This window comes from Branchiostoma belcheri, unplaced genomic scaffold (assembly GCF_001625305.1).
Source record: "Branchiostoma belcheri isolate BF01 breed outbred unplaced genomic scaffold, Haploidv18h27 scaffold28, whole genome shotgun sequence".
Taxonomy (NCBI): Eukaryota; Metazoa; Chordata; class Leptocardii; order Amphioxiformes; family Branchiostomatidae; genus Branchiostoma; species Branchiostoma belcheri.
The window spans coordinates 2,324,781-2,347,061 of record NW_017803887.1 but is presented as its reverse complement, the minus strand read 5'-3'; the positions used below and the strand labels follow the sequence as shown (position 1 = coordinate 2,347,061).

Here is a 22,281-nt window from a genome sequence, read left to right as displayed (position 1 = left end):
CAAAAAAAAAAAAAAAAAAACCGAACTCGGACGGTACATTGGACCAAGCAAATCAGAACCTGACCTAACGTTTCTGTTCAATTCCAAATACCATTCCTGTATATTGGCGCATTTCAGCTGTGTTTGCATCGCTTTATTTGGCTAGTTAAAATGTAAACTGACTCCAATTTTAGGACCATAAAAGGAAACACGGCTATATGCCTCATCATTTTCTTATCTTTTTCTTTCAATAATGCATTGGCACACATTTCTTATAAGCATTTCTTTACGAGGTTTGTAATCAAACAGCGTAACTAAGTCTACATGTACGTATGCACTTCAGGTGTGTGGTTTTTGTTCATATTACTATGGTATGATATTGCTTATATACGTCTGTTTTTTTTTCTTATTACAGCTGAACCACACATCACTTCCAACAACCTCCATAACATCTGCCCATCTGCCTGTGACCTCCACAACAGCTGCACATCTGCCTGCGACCTCCACAGCATCTGCATATCTGCCTGTGACGTCACAAGCTACTTCTGAGACGACAGTTGAGACAGGTAAGTAGCCATAGTTTTCTGTTCATTCAGTACTGAGACAAGGTACCGTATACTACGTAGTGATAGTCTGATTCTGTACTTTGGTATTTGTAGTTTAGCTGGTGTAGGTATGTGTTTCGCCGAGGAGTGGTTATAGAAATTATATCGGCTGTAAAGATACAGAACCTAATGTCCATTATTTCAGATTCAGATTTATTGCAATGTTACATATGTTTATGCATGTCAACATGAAACCTGGTCATAGTTATATTGAAATGATTATTTACGTTATATCGAAACAATCAAACATGTTACGAGTGTACAGACATGTTGCGTTAAAAGCAGCTAAAAAGAATTGTCGCTATCACATTCGAAAGCAAACTAAGTTGAAGTCTACTACAGCTTCAGAGCTCTAAAAATTAATGAAAGACAGTTCGTGTTTCTTGTATTTCTCACAGATCGGTGGAGGGAGTGGACCCTCTACATCAGAGCGTACTTCCAACAGAACAATGACACCGCCGCGGGTTTGGAAGAAAGTTACCCGGACAACGAGATTGTGATGGCCCTGCTAGAAGACAGGTTATTCTGGCCCATTGTGTGTCGGTACTGGAAAATTCACAATAAACTCCCACACACCTTGGATAAGGCCATAGGCTACGCAATAGAACACGGCATTACAAGTAAGTTCATGGAGTCACATGGTCTATCCGCATATAGCGAGGTCTTTTCTTCCATTTTGAACGCGTTGGAGGCAGAGGCAAACAAGATGGAAGGACTTCCGAAAAATGGCAACAAGTTGCTGTCACTAAGCAGGCATGTATTGTTGGACACTGACGTTGAGGCCTTGGTCCAACTTTTCCCGTATCTGAGAGGAATTGCAGAGCTCTATCTTGTCAACTGCAGAATTTCTGCTGACGCAGCGACAGTACTGGCTGGACAGCTACACGTACTGGATACGCTGACAGATTTAGTTCTGAGGTATAATGAGATAGGAGATGAAGGGGTGGAAGCAATTGCAGAGACCTTTCCTCACCTGAAACAGCTCCAGCAATTGAACATTGCCAAGAACTCAATAACAAACGTAGGAGGACGAGCCGTGGCCAACAGGCTGGTTCACCTGCAACAGCTAAAGAAACTCTACTTGGATGAAAACGAGCTGGCGCTCAGTCTCTCTGCGCTGGCAAAGGCGTTTGCGAACATGACACAACTAGAGTATGTCAGCATGTGGCCCATCACGTGCAGGGCCGCGTCTTTCCGCATGGCGGCGCAACAGGTACGAGACGCTGTCCACACACTTGCAGGACAAATGAGAATGAGAAACAGTGCCTCTCAGCTTGTATATGATGGCTCTAGTAATAAACAAGGTAGTACACGGGGACTGGACACTACATGGCAACAAGTTGAAACTAAACTAACATCAGGAGTAGTCATATCGAACAGACAGTTGAAGATAAACATCAAGCTGTTGGTGCTTGGCTAACATGCGTTATAAGTGATATCGATGTTTTGTATACAAGATTGACTGACTATTAGAACATACAACACATTGATTGTAAATACTTGAGTAAGTGTGCAATGTTGTTTCGCAATTAAGTTTCTAGTAGCAACTTAAGTTGACGGCTGTCTTGACACTTACATAGAGGTGGTGCTACAATTACATGCGTATCTTCCCTCAATTGTATCAACTTTAATATACACAAGACATACATGTAACTTGTAAGGAATAAGGCCGGTTGAAGCACTACCAATTTGTTGGTATCAATCTGTTTGGAGATTACATGTACGTAATATTACGTAAATGAGCATTATTAGTTTGTGGACATCAACCACTCTCACAAGACTTTTTTCCCCATCTTTTTTAGACCTTTTGTAAATTTTGTCATATATAGAATGAAAGTTACCTTAAAGTCCAAAACCTACCTACAATAAAAAAAAATAATCTGTCAAAATTAACGAAGCAGGACTCATATTTGCATCACTTTTTATTTCTTCCAAGTTTGAAGTTTATGTATGTAACTGTTATTTACTTATTTTTTTCTTCAGAAATGTTGGCAAGACCGAATGTTTCTAATTACACTATAAGACAAACGTCAAATATGGTAATACATGTATATAAAACGAATCATAATTTGTATATCGCATCATTGTTTATCATTTCTTGGAGACAAACACTACTCAAAGTTGACATAATTTTGGTCCCTCTTTTCTCTAACATAACATATTATATATAACGTACATACATGTACATGTAGCAGCACACTGTAGGCATATTCAGCTATAGCAGATTTACTCAGTGATAATTTTGTGTACTACATGTGTAGTTGATATTCCTGTAAAATAAGCACTTTCTAAGTTCCTTGAAGTTCCTACCAAAAGCTTCTTTCCGATGCCATCATGAAAATTGCCGTTTTAGCTTCTTGGCCCACAGAATCAGTAGTGGATATGATATGCTGTGTCCCATAATAACAATAATGTACCTAATAACAATAATTTATCTGCTGACAACTAAAACTTAAGGCCACTTTACTTCGACCATGCATCAATGCATAAACTGGTGGATGCACAGCTTTTTCTATCATTTCCAAAACTATAGGCATGGCCAACATTCTGATAGCTTGGGTGCCAGACCCACCCACAGCACACAAAGCTCAATGCTATCCATTGTGCACACTGAATAACTTTGAGCCTAGTGTGCTGTGGGTGGGTCTGGCACCCAGGCTAACATTCTGACCATATAGTCACTCTCAGTGACTGTAGGTGGCTGTTTTGTGACACCCAAGTGCCTGCACAAATTTCATTAAATGAAACATTCTCTGTGAATTCTGTCAGGCACTGCAACAGTGGACATTGCTAGTTACATCAGTAATGAATGATGGGTGCGCTCTTAACCCCAATTCATTTACAACACGTAATTTCTATTCGCTCATAATCTATTAAGCACTTATGCAGCATACATTAGGCCCTGAGTACATGTAATAAACTGCTCAACATCAAATTACATTTCTATCTCTACTAGTATGTAAGCAATTACTAGAAAAATAGACTTGTTACATTTGCCTCCTAGATTAGGTACAGTAAACGCAGAGGAGAAATGGTTACATTTCTATACATCTTATATCATCTTTGTATCCTCTTATGAACTTAACCTTCTGAGTAACCCATAACCAATCTGAATGTTGTACCAAATGGCCACCTTAGCATGCCAAAGGTTAAACTCATCAGTGGTACCAGAAGGAAACACATCATCATCATCATTGGATACAAGAGTCTTCTTTTACTCAACCAGATTTCTCACCTACAATGTAAGTGCTCACGTTTCGGTGTCTGTATCTGTATCTGTATAGCCGGTATAGCCACCTTTCGGCGTTACACACCAGCTTAACTTAGGTTAAGAATTTTGGTTGTGTAAAAGAATTAGAAAATTCCTGTATCCTATATCCTATACTTTACCAACCTGATGAAACTATTTTCAGAATCATCATCATCGATCGACCATATTAATATGGTCATTATAGAGCAACACAAAATGTATGAAATATAAGATTCATAAGCAACAGAAGTCAAACCTGCTCAATACATTGCACTTCTAAAACTATATTTATTACAATGCATAAGTTATCAAAGTTCAGAAATACCAATATGCATTTATAACTCAATGCAATATAAAACTGACAATAATACGAAAGTGTAAGTACACATTAAGTACCTGTAATAGGAAAAGGTTGATGCCGTCCAAATTAAAGTGCCCATTCACAAGCACCGACACACCAAACAGTGACATCATTATGACATAAATGCTCAAAATTTCCTTGTATCATTGTAAAGAGATATTAAAGTGGCTTGTAAGTTACAAAGTGACTGATTCACTGAATAGAAGAAAACTACAATTATAGTAACAGCACCACTAGGTCCCTAGACGAACTTGAAAATACTAAATGACCTTGAAAAGTGTCCTACAAGTCCTTAGGATTACATTTCATTTGTGAGGAGAGCAGTTGGAGAAATTGTGGTTTTCCTTACAGATTAGAATAAGTCACAAGACTATTATATGTTGAGGAAATCCCCAATACATACATGTATGTGAGATGGAAAAGATATTAGAAAAGGAGAAAGGGAGGAACCACCAGAAAAGGTTGTGAGCATTAAGTTGAAAATAAAAGGAATTTAGGGTCTAAACAGAGTTTTCATTTTTCCAACTGCTGATTTGATAGCCTGTCATAATTTATAGGATCATCTATGGTCAGTACTGTTTAAGTCTGTGAACAAAAAAAAAACAAAAAAAGAAGAAAGATGGTTGTGGGCAAGAAAGTCATAGGCAAGAGGTCATCACAGGTCAGTACTGGTCACTGCACTCAGCCCATGGACAAGAACCGTGGGAGGGAGGTCATGGGTCAAAAGGTCATATCTGCTAAGGTATTCTGGGTAGCGACTGGTGTCGACCGGTGGGCGGGTCAGGTAGAGGAAGTTGACGGCCGTGTTCTGGGACTGCTGCTTGATGAGCTCGTTCATCGCGCGTAGGTACTCCTCTGTAATCGCCATGGCAACAGGCGCCTCGTCCGTGAGGGCGGCTCCCTGCAGGAGAGAACAGGGTCAAGGTCATTACATGTGTACCCAAATCTTTACTATGTCGGCCATGTTTATTTAAGAGCTTGGTATTTTGTGGTGGTGCCAAAAATGTTATTTTGTGGTGGTACCAAAAAATGGGTGTAACCGCTTGTGGGCCTTGTAGTGCCAACCATGAAATGTGGAAGTAAATTTCAATCAAATATTTTTTTAGATAAAATATTTCAATTTTTGGTGCAAAATGTTACATAATGCCCCTTTAAAATGCCTGCTTTAAAATTGTAGCAGCAGAACCACAGTGTTCTGCTGCTACAATCTATCATGGGGTCGTGTGCCTGACTCAGAACCAAGAGGTTCTGGGTTCGAGTCCTGACATGCCACCGATCTTGTGTCCTTGGGAAAGGCACTTTACACAACTTTCCTTGCTTAACTCAAGTGAAAATGAGTATTGTCTGACTGTCCTGTATTTGTTTTATGTGTGGGACACAATGCCAGCAACAGCTGCCTGTGTCCCACGTGTATTGCATGAAATGTTACAATTTTAATCAAAATCTATCCTCATAGTCATAACGTACCTCCGGATGGCCCCGCAGACAGATGACATGTTCCCAGTTGATGATGTTGATGTCGGCCTGAATGCGAAGCTGTGTGAGAAGTTCTTTAAGCTTGGCCTCTCTCCGTCTGGTGCCTGGCTCGTTGTTATCCCCTCCCTCCACACACAGGAATACACGCAGACGCGTCACCTGGAAAAAAACACAAATGTCACACTAACTATAAAAATACACGGACAAGTCTAAAACGAACCTTGTAGGAACCATTTTGGAAGACTAAGTCTTAGTACTGTTCAATCCAAAGGAGATTATAAAACACAGTTCACACGTTGTAATTGTTCAGAAAGAAATTATAGAAGAATCTGGCAGCTACTCCTCAGCCATTTTCAATCACCTACAACACAACCAGGGACACTTTTTCAAACTTGAGTCCACGGATATCTTGGACCGCAAAACATGCTGGTGGGAACAAGGAGTTAGAGAGGCAATATATGAAAGAATGTACAACCCCACCCTCAACAGGGAAGGGGGGCTACGGGTAGTAGTCTCGGGCACTTGAACCAAGCCGCAATGACAGACTACATTTCAGCTAAGCTGTTCTACAACATAAGGACCTATTTTAATTTCTTTCAATTCTTTATTAGGATACCAAACGTAACAGACAAACATGGCATACAATGTTGCCTGAATGGCATTGATATTGACAAAATGTCAAATATCATATACTGTAAATCTTGAAATGATCGTGGTGGTTTTATTTTCGCGGTATTCACGATGACCACTCCATCGCGAAGTCATGAGATCGCGAATGTGATCTGTTTTATGAAGTACAACAGCTGGAAAACCAGTCTTTTGGCGCCTAGCCCTCATGGGCATGAATGTGCAAATACTAGTGAACATCATTGTCATTGTTTATACCGGCTGCGATGGTGGCAGTGGAATGCACACCTGGCACGGACGTTTGTTTACTGGTAAACCCAGATGAAATTACACAATGCACTTGCTTTACTATAAACACGCTGTTTGATCCTTCTTCTCCGATGTTTCCACAACAAGAACTGCGCTGTCCTGCATTTCAAATGAGACATTTAGACAAAAGTGGAAGACATGCATCGATAGCGGCATACAGGCCAAAATTGTGTACCATACAATATACTGTATATATAATACAATGCCACAATAAGAGGCATATTTCAACCAAGTGTAAAGGCACTGACGCCACTGTAAATGTACTCCCGTGCTTAGGTATTGTTTCAACCGTGAACTTTAAACATCGCAAAATAATTCTTTCCTTTCCTAACGCGAAATTTATCCCCTGCGATCATAACTGAACTTACAGTATACAAAATATCAAATATCATTGTATTTACAAAAACAGCACAGTAATTGTACAACCCAGATATTTCAAGCTCCATATTTGACTAATTTGCATCATCCTTGTCTTGACTTATCCTTGACTTGGACTTTCAAAAAATGACCTCACTTATTTGCATATCAATCAGTCAGACCAGAGTCAACAAAACCCCTGAAAACAAATGCCATTCAGGTGAGGAGCAGAACGGTAACTCTAGATGGCTCAGACGCCAGAGGTTTGAAAAGCACAGCAAAATGGCGACTGCACCATCAAATTTGAGGACACAATTCAAGACAGAACTGACTTGTGGCATCTGCCTGGAGCTGTTCACCAGGCCCAAGGTATTGCTTTGTGGACATATCTTCTGTCAGGTCTGTCTACAGGGAGCATGGGGCCATACAGGGAGGAAAGAAACTTTCCAGTGCCCAATCTGTCGTCGGCAGAGCAGGCTGCCACATCAAGGGGTCACAGGTTTGCCAGATGGTCACATCATAGCCAATATGTGTGAGAGACTCAAACGGCAATTGTCAGGGGAAACAACAGAACAACCCCAGTCTGGAAACAGGTGCAGCTTTCACCCCTCTGAAGAGTTCAAAGTGTACTGTACACAATGCCAGGTACGAGTTTGCGATCAGTGCTTAGAAATGGGTCATAATGATCATCGCACAACATCCATAAAAAAAGCTACAGAGGAAACAAGTTTAACAATCCAGCCCTTGATCAATGAGGGAAGAAACATCATGGAAAGTTACTTAAGCTTCCTTAGAAGTCTGAGGGAAGAAGAGAAAAACTTGGATGAAAAGAAGAAGCAGACAGACAGCAGCATCATTCAGGCCTACAACCAAATGGTAGAGAAACTCATAAAGCGAAGAGACCACCTCTTGGCTGAATTAGACGAAAACCACACCAAAAACTTGCTCAGAATACAGATTGAAAGGGAGACAGTGTTGGCAGATATCAATGAACTGTCTGCTGCCTGTGATCAAGCAGAACAAGAACTGCAGCAGGGATTGGAGGAGTTTTTCATTCTGCAAACCACTTTGAAAGACGTGGTGGGAAAGTACAGACAAAAAGCCACACCAACTCCTGTACAAACCCAGCCTGCTGTCTTTCAGCCAACAGACACCCCTGTGCCAGTACTGGGACATGTGATGGCCCAGTCTCTCCCATCTGCACCAATCCTAGCAGCACCTGCATCTAGTATTGAATATGCAGCAAGGGGCACAGGTCATCAGCCTCAGAAGATGACATTCGGTGGAGAGGGATCAGAAACAGGACAGTTCATGGATCCATGCAGTGTTACAGTGTCAGATGAAGGGGTGGTCATTGTAGCAGACTATCGGAACCAGAGGATCCAAGGCTTCACCCTGCAGGGAACGTTTATTGGCCAGTTCCCAACAGTCGTGTCAGAGGAACAGAAAATGGGCCCAAATGATGTGGCCATGGACGGGAAGGGAAACCTGTGGGTGGTGGGGGGTACATTAAACTCTGACTTTGCTGTGCAGTACAGCAAACAGGGCAGGGTGTTGAGAAAGTTTGATCTACAGACGTCAGGGTGGGTGAGGGGAGTTGCCGTGGACACAACAAGGAACCACATCCTCATCACACATACCACTGGAGACTGGTGCCCACAAGGTGAAGTGCAGGTGTTCAGGCCAGATGGAACACTTGTGGGAACTGTGGGTCGGCAGCAGGGAATGGAGCACCCACAGTACATCACTGTGGATGGGGAGGGGAACATTCTTGTGTCAGATTGGGGCAATAACTGTGTCTATGTGTACAATGAGGACGGACAGTTTTTGTTCCAGTTTGGAGGTGAGGGAAGTGGTACCGGTCAGCTGAACAGTCCCAGAGGCATCTGTATAGACAGGGCAGCAAACATCATCGTGGCAGACATGAGAAACAGCCGTGTGGAGATGTTTGACAAGACAGGAAAATTCCTCAAGCACATCACTACAGATATGAAAGGGCCAAGAGCTGTTGCCATGGCAACACAGGGACAGATAGTAATAACTGACTATTATGACAACAAAGTCAGCATATTTCAGAACTTTTGAATCTAAGTGTGGTGGTAATCAAACTTAACCAATCTGAAAGAATATCAGTTTACAAACTTTGTTGTTGTCTAAAGCTTGCTGCTATATTCAGTTTTTCAAAGCTGAATTCTGTTGCTTTGAAGAGCTGATTGCAAAAGAATTCTTTTAAAAACTTGCCGTAGATCCCAGGCTAAAGGCCCCTTAAAACACACTAAAGAAACAAAGGAATGTTAAAATGTACTTATGAATAATATCATCAGTTAACTACGTATACGATGTAATGAAAAAACTGCCTTATACATGTGTACAGATGTCTCAAGATGAGCAAAGAAGCTTGTAAAATAATAGAAAAATATAGGATAGTTTCCCTATTACTTATTTGTACCTATTAACTTACTGCATTTAGCCCCAATTGGGCATGAATATGCCGTATTCAATGTCATCGTCATTGTAAATAAAGGGCAAATTGACATAGAAGAGCAAGTGGTAACACTTCAATGTACAAATATATTAAGGCAATTCTGGAGGCAATTCTCTAGCCTGGGTACCATCCGAATTTGCAACGGCTCCCCCGATTTTTTCGGGGGAGCCGTTACAAATTCGGATGGCACCCAGGCTAGCAATTCTCCATAAACAACTATAGACAACTGTCCCCCTAACAACTGCTGGAGGGGCTAAGTATGTAGGTGAGTACTCCTATCATTATTTGGAGAATTTTAACTTCCTGGCAGTCCCCCACGTACCTTTCTCCAATGCGGCACCATGTTGAGAATACAGGCCAGCTGCAGCAGGAAGAAACACGTCACGTCAAAGTAGCTGGCCATCTCCGGTTTCATCATGTTGACAGGCCAGACATCGATGTACTTGGTCTGCTTCCAGGAGAACAGGTCAGCACGATCCATCTGGTGGAAGTACCTGTATGTGGAATAACTTATCATTCATGCAGTTTGTTCAGGCTCATAACACTCGATATCTTGAAATGTTTGCAGTAGTTTTATTATCGAGATTTATGCAGTGACATTGGTTGTGTATTTTTACTGTACTACAGAATTATTTTGACCGCAAAACATTAAAGATAATCTCCTTGCCCCTCCTACTTCAAAAATCAGTTGATTTACAGTACCCCCCCCCCATACTTTGTGATTTGCTGTACAATAGGTGGCTTCTGTGACATAACAATAATGTGACACTAGGGTTACAAATTATCTTGTATGATGTAATGGTCACTCCCACAAATTAGTGGCCAGTACATAGTCCATGCTACTAACTGTATCTATAAGTACTAAAAACTAAGTTCTAGTACTTCTAGTAAAATCTAGACTGATTAAACTTTGATTATCTTGCAAATGAAAGAGTAACATACCTCAGCAGGCAGACGTTCTTGGTGAGTTTGATGGCATCACTGATGATGGCCACGTACTCCGACAGGTTCAGCACTTTCTCATCCTGCAACTGGAAGAACGACAAACTGTGATTCTAAACATACCGGCATCAATAATCAGTATATAATACTATATATGTTTGTATAGGTCTGTTTGAGTGAGTGAGTGAGTGAGTGAGTGAGTGAGTGAGTGAGTGAGTGAGTGAGTGAGTGAGTGAGTGAGTGAGTGAGTGAGTGAGTGAGTGAGTGAGCGAGTGAGAGTGAGTATTTAGATACTACCATCCCAAATACATGCGTAGTACTCTATGAGATGTACACACTTTAGCCTATGAAATCAAAAAGACAGCCACTGGTTTTCTTACATCAGGAGACCACACAACATACAGAAGAAAGCCATTGCAGTTACTCATGCACTCTCAGAAGTAAAGGTTTATACTAGGTAAAAAAAACACAAAGCGGAATCACAAGTTTTGCTTAAAGTGAGTAAATTTTTAAAACTATCTGACACTTAAATAATTTACATTTGTATCACTGATCGAGTTCTATGGAATGAAAGGATTCCATCCAACCTTTCTCAGTGGAGGAAATGCCTCCCCCATCTTGCCGTACTCCTCGTCAGCAAACTGTACCCGCCTCTCCTTCGGCTCCTTAAAGACCTCCATCGACACGAAGGTGTCCTCCTGAGCACAGTTGTCATAGAAACCTGATAAACAAACAGTAGATGTACATGGGAGGCTGTCAATCATCAACAAAACAATAATGTACAAAACTGATGTGTTAAGCCTAAAAAGGCAGTTCACTAGTTATGCAAAACAAACAAACAAACAAACAAAATGTTAAGGCAGCCAGTTCTCTTTATCTGTTTACAGCCTTTTTTCCATATTCTTGAAAACGTCCATCAAACTTGCCAGTGTGCTGCCTCTAACATTGGCGTGAAGAAGCTTTCAATCAAAAGATGATACATCTAACCCATTGTTACTTAAAAGCTCTCTCCCAGAATTGACACATACTCAAGGCAATGACAATAATTTTCACATGATGTTCAAACGTAATAAAGATGTGACATCCTACCCATCATGACAGTGTTTGGTTTCATGCCTCCCAGTCCTGATATTCTCATCAGGTTTTCCACTCCCAGCTGCACTGTGGGGCACAGGGTCAGCTCCACAAACGCTTTCACCTGGGGTTGGCAGATCATATTCCCATGACTGTCACATGCTGTTCACATGATAGGCACATGCTGTTCACATGATTGTCACATGCTGTTCACATGATAGTCACATGCTGTTCACATGATAGTCACATGCTGTTTACTTGAAAGTCACATGATCATCACCTGCCAAACATGATTTTCACATGCTATTCACATGATAGTCACATGACATACTATTCGACTAATAAGTTTCATAATATCAGCAAACATAGCATTTAGATTCTTTATAAATTAATTGCAAAACTGTACGTATACATTAAGTATCCTTAAACAAACCTTTAGGTTGTCGACCAGGTCCATCCAGAAGGTTGTCTGGCGCTGCATGGGGTCGTACGGCTGCTCACACAGACTGCCGACCTCCACATGACCCACCACAAACAGCCCACCCTTCTTCAGGTCATTGGTGAAGGAGATGATCTTGGCAGGGACACAACATTTACATGGTGGTCACATGATAGTCACATGGTGTTCACATGATAGTCACATCGTGTTCACATGATAGACACGTGGTGTTCACATGATAGTCACATGGTGTTCACATTGTAGTCACATGGTGTTCACATTGTAGTCACATGGTGTTCACATTGTAGTCACATGGTGTTCACGTGATGCTCACATGGTGTTCATACTCTTACCAAGTGACAGGGAAAGGACTGAAGCAGGCTTTCAGACCATCTTGCCATTTGTTGTGTTGAAAAATTTCATTTGTATAACACACTGGTCAGCTTTTCAGGCACACTTTGCAGCAGCAACTGTTGGTTAATATTATACTGAAAGACCCATCACACACAACCTTTGCACAATTCTAACTGTAAGAGTTGTTTAAAGCTATCTAGTGATGGTGCCCCTGCTGTACTTGGTGGCAATGAGCTCCACCCCACAATAGTTGACATGTAAATCACAATGATGATATTCACCTGGCAGCAGGATCGTGGGTTGTTGACCAGCAGCAGCATCTGCGGCCGCCAGTACTTGATGTGGTCCTTTCTGATGTCCAGCAGGAGCAGGTACTTACGGACCTATGGGTAAACACATGACAGGAACATGATAAACACAATTGGTATTCACATGATGACTGCCTCAAGCATATAGCATCTGAGACCACCACAACTTCTTTTCATGGTCACTTTCAAATATCTGACAGTAAGAGGTATTGATTGACATAAGGGAAGAAACATCACATTCACATACTGGTCAAAGTGATGTGCACATGACGGGAACATGATGTTCACATGCCAGTCACATGATGTTCACATGACAGTCACATGATGTTCACATGACAGTCATACGATGTTCACATGACAGTCATATGATGTTCACATAACGGTCAAATGATGTTCACATGACAGTCACATGATCTTCACATGATGTTCACATGCCAGTCACATGATGTTCACATGACAGTCACATAATGTTCACATGACAGGCACATGATGTTCACATGACGGTCACATGATGTTCACATGACGGTCACATGATGTTCACATGATGGTCACATGATGTTCACATGACAGTCACATGATGTTCACATGTCACACGATGTTCACATGATGTTCACATGACAGTCACACGATGTTCACATCACAGTCACATGATGTTCACATCACAGTCACATGATGTTCACATGACAGTCACATGATGTTCACATGACGGGCACATGATGTTCACATGACAGTCACATGATGTTCACATGACAGTCACATGATACAGACCTGGTGGAAGATGAGGGCCTGTGTGATGGAGCCCCAGGAGGAGTCAGGTGACATGTAGTGGATCACCAGGACGAGGACCGCCACGCAGGCGATAGCGATGGCCGCGTACATCGGGTCGATCAGGAACATCATCACCAGACAGCTGACGGCTCCCAGCAGACAGGTGTGCCAGGTGAAGTACTTAAACATTGGTCTAAACAAACAAACAAACAAACAAACAAGCAATTAACAAACAGCAGGTAAGTGTGCAAGGTGAAGTACTTAAACATTGGTCTGAACAAGCAAACAGTAAACAAACAGCAGGTAAGTGTGCAATGTGAAGTCTAAACAAAGAAACAATAAAGTTTGATAGGTGAAATAAACATTGGTGTAAACAAACAAAATCAAACAAGCAATAAAGTTTAGATCAAACAAACAGTGAACAAACAGCAGGTAAGTATGCAATGTGAAGTCTAAACAAAGAAACAATAAAGTTTGATAGGTGAAGTAAACATTGGTCTAAACAAACAAAAACAAACAAGCAATAAAGTTTAGATCAAACAAACATTGGTCTAAACAAGCAAACAAATAAACAAGGAATAAACAAAGTACCATAAGTACCATATACATACCAAGTGTGTCATAAAACTTATTACAAAACTTATAATAAAAGACCAAACAAGACGACATGGCCCACCTGAAGTTGGGAGCGGATGCCCACTCCAGTGCCAGACAGGCGATGTTCACGGCAGCGTAACACAGGATGAAGAGGAGAGACACGATGGGGGCCAGGGCATTCACCTGCTGTATCAACAGGATCAGCTGCAGGGGACAGAACGGCTGTTAGTACGCTGAAAAACATAACATCTAAACCCGGAACCTTTAACACTATAAGGTTCACAATTAAGCAATGTTGTAGTCAGCCTTCTACTCAGTGTAAAAGGCACGACAGCCCTAGGGGAGTCCTTGGTCTTGCTCCCCAGGAAAATGTAGAAGTCTTGACTTCCTGAAACGCCATTTTCTGCATTTTGAGGGGCAAGTTTCAAGACATCTCTTTCCATATCATTACACGCCAATTTTTGTCCATCAAAGATGACGGGTTAAGCAAAATTTGTAAGCCATGCAGTGGCAAAATTCTGTCAAACGACAGAAAGACGGACGCAGTGTGAAATAGTTCTGCTAATTTACCTGCACCAGGAACCAGGAGACAAACACAGCCACGTATGGATTCCCACTGCGATTGGTGATGGTCAGCAGACGAAGGACACCTCCTGCAACAATCACATGATGTTCACAATGTCACATGGTGTTCACATGATGTTCACAATGTCACATGGTGTTCACATGATGTTCACAATATCGCTTGGTGTTCACATGATGTTCACAATATCGCTTGGTGTTCACATGATGTTCACAATATCGCATGGTGTTCACAAGATGTTCACAATATCACATGGTGTTCACATGATGTTCACAATATCACAGTGTTCACATGATGTTCACAATATCATATAGTGTTCACATGATGTTCACAATATCACATGATGTTCACATGATGTTCACAATATCACAAGGTGTTCACATGATGTTCACAATATCACATATGGTTTTCACTTGATGTTCACAATATCACATGGTGTTCACATGATGTTCACATGATTCTCACATGTTCACGACATCTGTGAACATGAAACAAACTATCTGATGCCACACCATTATTTTTTTGTCACCTACCGAAGAGCTTGTCCCTAGACAAGGCCTCCAGGATCCTGGAAGCACCGATGAGACAGCTGAGAGCAGCAGACAGAGTGGCTGAGTACAGACCTATCACAGGTAAGGGTGCCCACATGTTGATATACTGTAGAACCATGTAGTTATTCTGCAGCAGCTCTCTGTGGAAGGAAAGAGGACTCAGTTCAGCACTCGTAAGAGGCAAATTATGAATTAGAAAGAAAGGTCTCCCATGCCCTTATGCAGAGCGTAGGGTAGTGCCAATATCCATTTCTGTAGCCCTTGGGCGACACACAGTTGTGCAGGGCACTACAGCAAGGGGCTAGTCCACTGGTAGTGCTGTGTGTTTGACCTTCCGATACTCTTTCTCATATGTGTTGAGTGCTAAGCAGAGATAGAAGTGTGTATCATTTTTAAAGTCATAAAGTATGACCCGGCCGGGGTTTGAACTCACGACCTCCCGGTTACAAAGCGAGCACTCTACCAAATGAGCAATTGCACCAGTCAGAGTTAAATTATGAATTAGGTAAAGGTAATCCCTAAGTCTTTTTCAGGCCGTATGGGCAGTGGCTCTAAACCAATCCACTGTGTCTAGTATTCGGTATTCAAAGGCAGAGCCCATCCCTCTCTTCCAAAGACTTTTACCTCACAACTGAAGTCTGGTATACCCATTTTACACCTGGGTGAAGTAATAAAAAAAGACATGTTAAGTGCCTTACTCAGGGAATTGAACCCGTGGCCTCATCAATTTCAGCACTTAAGTTTATATTGTGTTGGTAACAGACATTATGGAGTGAACTTTTCAAGGCCAACACTTGAATGAATTGGGACATACCCCGAATTGAACTTCTTCCCAAATTTGGGATAAAGTCCCCTTTTATTCCAGTGTTGGTAGACTTAAAATGAAGTTTAACATCCTTAAATCATAAACCCAAAGCTAAGCAAAATGGTTGTCTAAATATTTAGAGCAAGAATTTTTAAGCTGAAACGTGGAGTTCTTACCTTTGGCATGTGAAGGCCACAAATATACAGAGCAGCAGGTACACCACGAAGGTAGCCAGCACTGCAGCGATGGTGCCGATAGGGATGGATCTGCTGGGGTTTTTCAGATCACCTGTATGCAGAAAATTGTCGTGTTACGCTTTACAGAGCTACAACATTGTTGTCACACTTTGCAGAGCTACAATATAGTGCTAACTTTCTGAGTACGTTTTTACTGAGGTTTGAACTCCCAATTTCTGGGGTAACCTGATGTATTTTTGTATTAATTAATTTTTTTTCTATGTTTCTGTGAACCGACCCCACAACTGGACCTCTGGGAAGAGTGGCCAAGGCAGACAGGGCTTTCCAGTTCAAATAAAGGTTACACTTTTCAACCATGTTGGTATCTGATATCATTTCACCGCAGTTTAAGAAAAATGTGACCTCAAACTTGAACACTCAAAACCGTTTTGTCACTTTTTCACCAAGGACCCCGGTCAGAGAAGAACTGGGGTGTGCACTATTAAGAGATAAATCATTCAAACTAAAGCTCTGAAGGTATTCTAAACCAGACCATGTGTTAAGCGTTGGTCACAACCCGCCGTACGTGCAACTACGGGCAAAAACATGCCATTGGGCAAACATAGGGGATCCGTAAGTGGGGAGAACCGCCCCCGAACATAATCCTACAGATTTGGGAGCACGCAGGCATGCTGTAGAAGTGCATGTAAAACTTTTTCTGCGTACGGTCTGCGGATTCACCACCCGTACATGCGGGTACGGGCGACACACATGCCCTGTACGTACCATACGTAAGCAGCACGTGTGAATATGGCCTCCTTACTGTAAAACGTATGGACAAAAAGCACGCACGGCGGGTTGTGACCGACGCTTTAGTTTACCTGACATGTTGGCTCCAGCCATGATGCCTGTACAGCCGTTAAACATGATGGCAAACACTGTGGCAAAGTTCATGATGGTGCCCGTGCTGTAGTCTGTCCCAAACTCCGCTGGGAAGGGGGGGCAAAAACAAACACTTTTTTTTAAAACTGTTATGTTTGCAAGATGTGTACATGTTCAAAATGGTGAAAAAGTATACAAATCCATGATTATTTCTACAAAAGGACCACATGGCCAATGGGGCTAAGTTTGGTGGTCCCTTAGATATTTAAGTTGCTTAGAAATGGTAGTAGTAGTGATTGGTTTACCTATTTCCCACATAAAACTTTTACAGTCTCACAGTGTGTGCTACACATACACTGGATTGAGCTGGGAATACAACTATAGTGCTACAAATTTTACAAATGACTAAAACTAAAGGATTAAGTACGTATATCAATAAAAATACATTATTTCATTCTTAATACTGAGTTACATAATATATGGTATGTATACATTGTATTGATTAAAGAGCTCATGCAAGATGTTTTCACTGCTCTTGAAAGTTCACCTGTGTTAACAGGTAGTTAACATAGTAAAACGTTGAACTTTATTCCAACACACAATTTACAGAGAGATCAAATTTTCAGTGGCACTTTTGATCATTTGCTCACGTCACGTATCAGTAAAGTCTTGTGTGAATAAGGTCACGTATTTGTAACCGTAACTCTCGAGAGATCACGTTGTGAGAGATTGGTCATTACTTATCCTGATGAAGGAGACAGTGGTAGCTGAAAATTTAATCTCTCTGTAAATTGTGTATATTACAGATTGTGTTGGAATAAAGCAGTTCAACATTTTACTAGTAGGTCTTAATTACTGTCTTCATGTTCAGTGCTGTGTAGAAGTGGCCAATGGTTTGTTTGTGAGTTTAGTCTTAAGTTAATGTTTTGCTTAATTATCTTTAAGGACTTACGCCAGAGGTTTTGCCTGGCTGTCTCCACGTTGAATCCGGTGTATAGGGCCTGGGTGATGGTATCATTGCTCCCGTGATCTGGTATGTGGTGTATGAGGCTGATGTTCATGGGTTTGTTCTCCACCCCAAAACTGATGAACACACTCACAATGGCAACTAGAAGATGACAAACAACAATTATAATGACTGTATTGGGTAACAAAAATGTACAATAACGTATGGCAATAACGTATTGCACAAAGTGAGCTCCTAGTGGCCCTAGTGACCAAAAAAGCCCCTGACAGAACTTGCATGCATTACGATGACTATATCAAAGACTGCAAAGCATAACAGTCATGTGATCTCATGTCATGACTGTATACTTGCTTTCTTCCTTTCCGATCATGATACATTGTACTTCCACTCTACGCATTTCTATGTACAAAAAAAATGCCATATTTGTGCAATGTCCAAATCAATGTTCAATACAATCATGATCTACCTGCTTATGTAGTTGTGAGCCTAGATTTTTATTGGTGCACTCATATCTTTTGCTTTGGAAACAGCGGTGATCCTTTTCAAAAGGTTAGTTACTGTAGATTGGAGCCCGGAATCCTTAAATGTCAGAGAACCAGGGTTTGGTGTGGCCAATACATGAACTATATAGAACAAACAAACCGTACCCTGCACGACACAGAAGATGACGAGTGACGTCCGTGCGAACATCTGTGCCCCGACCAGACATACCACCAGGTTGAAAAGCAGGAACAGTGTGCCGTACAGGAAGGACCACCACCGACCCGCCGGCAGGGACTGGGCCAGGGAACCATCTGTAATATAAACATCATTCACCTTTCACTTCTGACCTACAGGTTAAAGGGTGTGGACATTATACCATACAGGAAGGACCACCACCGACCCGCCGGCAGGGACTGGGCCAGGGAACCATCTATAATATAAACATCATTCAACTTTAAACTCTGACCTACAGGTTAAAGGGTGTGGACATTACCATACAGGAAGGACCACCACCGACCCGCTGGCAGGGACTGGGCCAGCGAACCATCTGTAATATAAACATCATTTACCTTTAACCTCTGGACTACAGGTTAAAGGGTGTGAACATTATACTGTACAGGAAGGACCACCACCGACCTGCGGGCAGGGACTGGGCCAGGGAACCGTCTGTAATATAAACATCATTCACAGTAAAACATTGAACTTTATTCCAACACAAGGGTTACAGAGCGATCAAATTTTCGACGACCACTGTCGCCTTCATCAGGATAATTAATGACCAATCATCAATGACCAAACCCTTGTGTTGAAATAAAGTTCAATCAATGTTTTACTATGATTACTACCAACACAGATGAACTTTCATGATAAACATCATTCACCTTTAACCTCTGACCTACAGGTTAAAGGGCACAGACAGTAGCCATACATGCATATATGAAGACCCTCACTCAGTACACCATCATACATAACATAGGTCACCATCATGTCATAGGTCACGAGTCACTGAACTATCTGTAAATCATCATATATGGTGTCATAAAACAATTAGATACATTAGGCAATGCAAGAGTTATAAATAGTTACTGTGTGAGAAAACTACAAGTTCTGTCTTATGTTAGTTGTCCCCATCCAGCTGGTAGTATGTAGATAGTTATGAAATAATATAGAATTTTGATGTGTCTATTTTCCACTTACCTTCCACACCAAAGTTCCCCAGCAGAGCCTCCACCAGACCCAGTGTGTACAGGGCAGAGGAGAAAATGTTGGCAAAGTAGAACAGAACCCCAACACTGCCTCCAAACTCTGGGCCTAACGTACGGCTGATCATGACTGGTAATTATCAAGGAACTCACATGGAGGAAACTGGGCAAGAAGCTGAGGTATTGAGTACAGTGTTTCAAAAAGACTAAATTCAATATCTGCAGCTTACTTAAAAAGTACACAAGTGTACCTATCAATGACCTACATGTACCAACCATGTCTATCATAATAGACCTCATGATGATAAATTTGAATCCCAAATCAGGTCAAGTTTTTAGATCAGAATGGGAATCTAAGAAGGGCCCATTCCAACATAAAATTAACAATTAATTACACATGGTACCAGTAGTAGTGCTTTATACATTCATTGTAAATATGTGTATTTTAAATTTTAGCAATATCCAAGGCCTGTATGTATATTGTTGCAACAATAGTAAGGTAAATATATGATGTGATTTATTTATTAACATAATTGTCCTGATGAAGATAACAGAAACATTGGCTCCTGTTAAACAAGTGGTTGTGAATAAAGAAGTTTGCTATTTAGTAATTCATTTACCTGAAGAAATTACTTAGTCTTCATGCCACAGATTTTAAAAAAAAGTTTAAAATCTGTAAGGATACAGTATGCCCCTCCCCCCTCGATGGCTCCATTGGTAGAGATGGCACAGACAGACAGGATAGTCAGACCGATGATACAGTATGCCAGGAAGAACTGAGCTATGCCCACTAGGAGTCCTGCCTGACCAATTAAGAAACCTGCAAGAAACCAATTCAAAGTCACTACTGAAACACAACATGTAACAATATGTTTTATATACACAGAATAGGCTGGATAAAGTTAGTTCAGAGTCAGACCCAGTGTGACATTATACATGTAGGGAAAATTCACATGTCTACAGCTCTTGGGTCAGATAGCTGAGGAAGACTGCTTTTTGATTCACTGGAATTTCCCACTGAACCTCTTAAAAGAGATTCAGTAGGAAATTTCGGTGAATCAAATTCTTTTGGGTTGGAGAACAGTTTAGTTATAATATTGTAGGCATAAATTAGCACCTTCCTGTTCTTTGTAAATCCCTGTTCCTGTTCTTTAAATATGAACTTCCCGTGAGGCCTTCCAAAAAAAATTTGTTTCCTGTTTCCCGATCTACCCTTAGAAAAACCTGCCGACCCTAGCCTTTTTTGAGTGGACCCCTGCAAGCTTAAGGGAACACAACATTTTTTTCCTTATTTATGAGGCCTGATGTAATGATGTTTAGAGACTGGCCATTGACCAAACTCGCTGGAACATTCTTACTGCCTCATGTGTCAGAAGACACGGGAGCCCCTTAGTCTAAATCTGTGTGTTCCTTGTGAACAATCTCTTATTTGTCCCTAGAGCAGGACAAACATGTGAGACTCACGTTACAAGTTGTTCTACTGTTGGTACAAGTTACGTCATGCAAATGTTATTTCAACAGTCTAGTCATTACTTGTGCTTGGTAACTCGACTGTGAACTGATCCAGGCTAGAAAAGCTCGGAGAAGTCAACCCACATATTACTTTAATTCATTTTTTTTTCATCATTATCTTCGAAAACAAACAAATAACACATTTTTCTCTATCAATCGTATATTTTTACCTAGAGTATTTTTTACATTTTCGTGGGTTTATGTATAACATTTACTGTGTAACAATGTATAGTTACATGTATATACAGCACATTCTTAACACATAACTTCATAAGTGTCAGAAAAATAATAAAATCATTGTTGTAAATTATACTAAAAATCTAAATGGAAATGGAACGTAATTTAAGTTTTTTGACATTCTACTTATTTTATTTTATATGGTGCACCCAAAAAATTTGTTGTGCACCCAAATAATAAATTTCTAGCCCTGTGTCCGCACAAACAAATATTACGTCATACCGTTAATTTTTTTTATAATGTAAACAAAGACCGGCCTCGCAGTCATAACAATCGTGCATCTGGGATTATGAAATGTCATAAATCAACACGGAAGTCAATTTTCTACTCACCCATACGGAGAAAAAGAATGACACTGAACATAGACAGGGTGCAGGGGACCACCACGCCTAAGAAAGTGGACAGCTTCCTTGAGCCGGGTTCTTGTTGCGCCGGCTCTTTGTCGAAAGAAGCGGTCCCGGGGGAGCTCAGACTCCGCGAGAGGCGGTAGTTCACGAGCGGCGTCCGCTCGTTAGGAGCGGCGTTTCCTTCGAGTTCCGCCATCTCTGTCTTGTTAGACTTCTTCAGATGTCTTGAGTCATGGTGCTTGACGCTTGAGAACAACCTAAAGACGGCAGTCATTCGGGGAAGGGTCTAATTTGGAGAAGGAAAGACGTCTTCGTCTTGCAAGGAACCGAACCGGACTGGAAACAACCACATGACCTGCACCTGACTTGACCCGGCGGGACAGAAACTAGCGCGCGATTCGGCACAGAGTCGATTCGACCGTAAGATGAGTGAATTTTTTGAACAGCCGCACATTCGAAGCAGTATCGGCGCGCAAATGCAAATATTACCGCATGATTCAACTCGTCAAAACGGCATGGTACCGAGATGCCTTGCTGTGATTAGTTAATGTGAATGAACCCATTATAATACTTAAGTACCTTGTATGTTTTTACCAGTTTCGCGG

General features: G+C 41.3%; 3 protein-coding genes across 3 annotated transcripts in view; 2 read left to right on the top strand and 1 right to left on the bottom strand.

Moving 5' to 3' along the window:
- LOC109472566 overlaps positions 1-2,004 on the top strand; it is a 5,984-nt gene extending 3,980 nt beyond the window's left edge. The window contains exons 4-5 of the mRNA XM_019772351.1: positions 395-545; positions 983-2,004. Of these exons, the coding sequence (XP_019627910.1) occupies positions 395-545; positions 983-2,004 (1,173 nt within the window). The remainder of the gene's footprint in view (positions 1-394; positions 546-982) is intronic.
- A 2,212-nt stretch (positions 2,005-4,216) lies between these two features.
- On the bottom strand, positions 4,217-22,281 carry LOC109472620 (solute carrier family 12 member 9-like). Its single transcript, XM_019772431.1, has 19 exons — positions 21,662-22,281; positions 20,266-20,400; positions 19,576-19,710; positions 18,543-18,689; positions 17,881-18,036; positions 16,928-17,035; positions 16,047-16,158; positions 15,048-15,205; positions 14,502-14,584; positions 14,011-14,135; positions 13,335-13,527; positions 12,540-12,641; positions 11,899-12,039; positions 11,481-11,589; positions 10,979-11,112; positions 10,392-10,480; positions 9,772-9,943; positions 5,663-5,830; positions 4,217-5,096 (listed from the first exon to the last, which is right to left on the bottom strand). Exons 1-19 carry the CDS (start codon positions 21,948-21,950, stop codon positions 4,851-4,853), a joined length of 2,802 nt encoding a protein of 933 aa, XP_019627990.1. The 5' UTR covers positions 21,951-22,281; the 3' UTR covers positions 4,217-4,850.
- On the top strand, positions 7,247-9,169 carry LOC109472647 (tripartite motif-containing protein 3-like). The gene is made up of 2 exons (XM_019772482.1): positions 7,247-7,333; positions 7,685-9,169. The coding sequence occupies exons 1-2, from the start codon at positions 7,247-7,249 to the stop codon at positions 9,047-9,049; spliced, it is 1,452 nt and encodes a 483-aa protein (XP_019628041.1). The 3' UTR covers positions 9,050-9,169.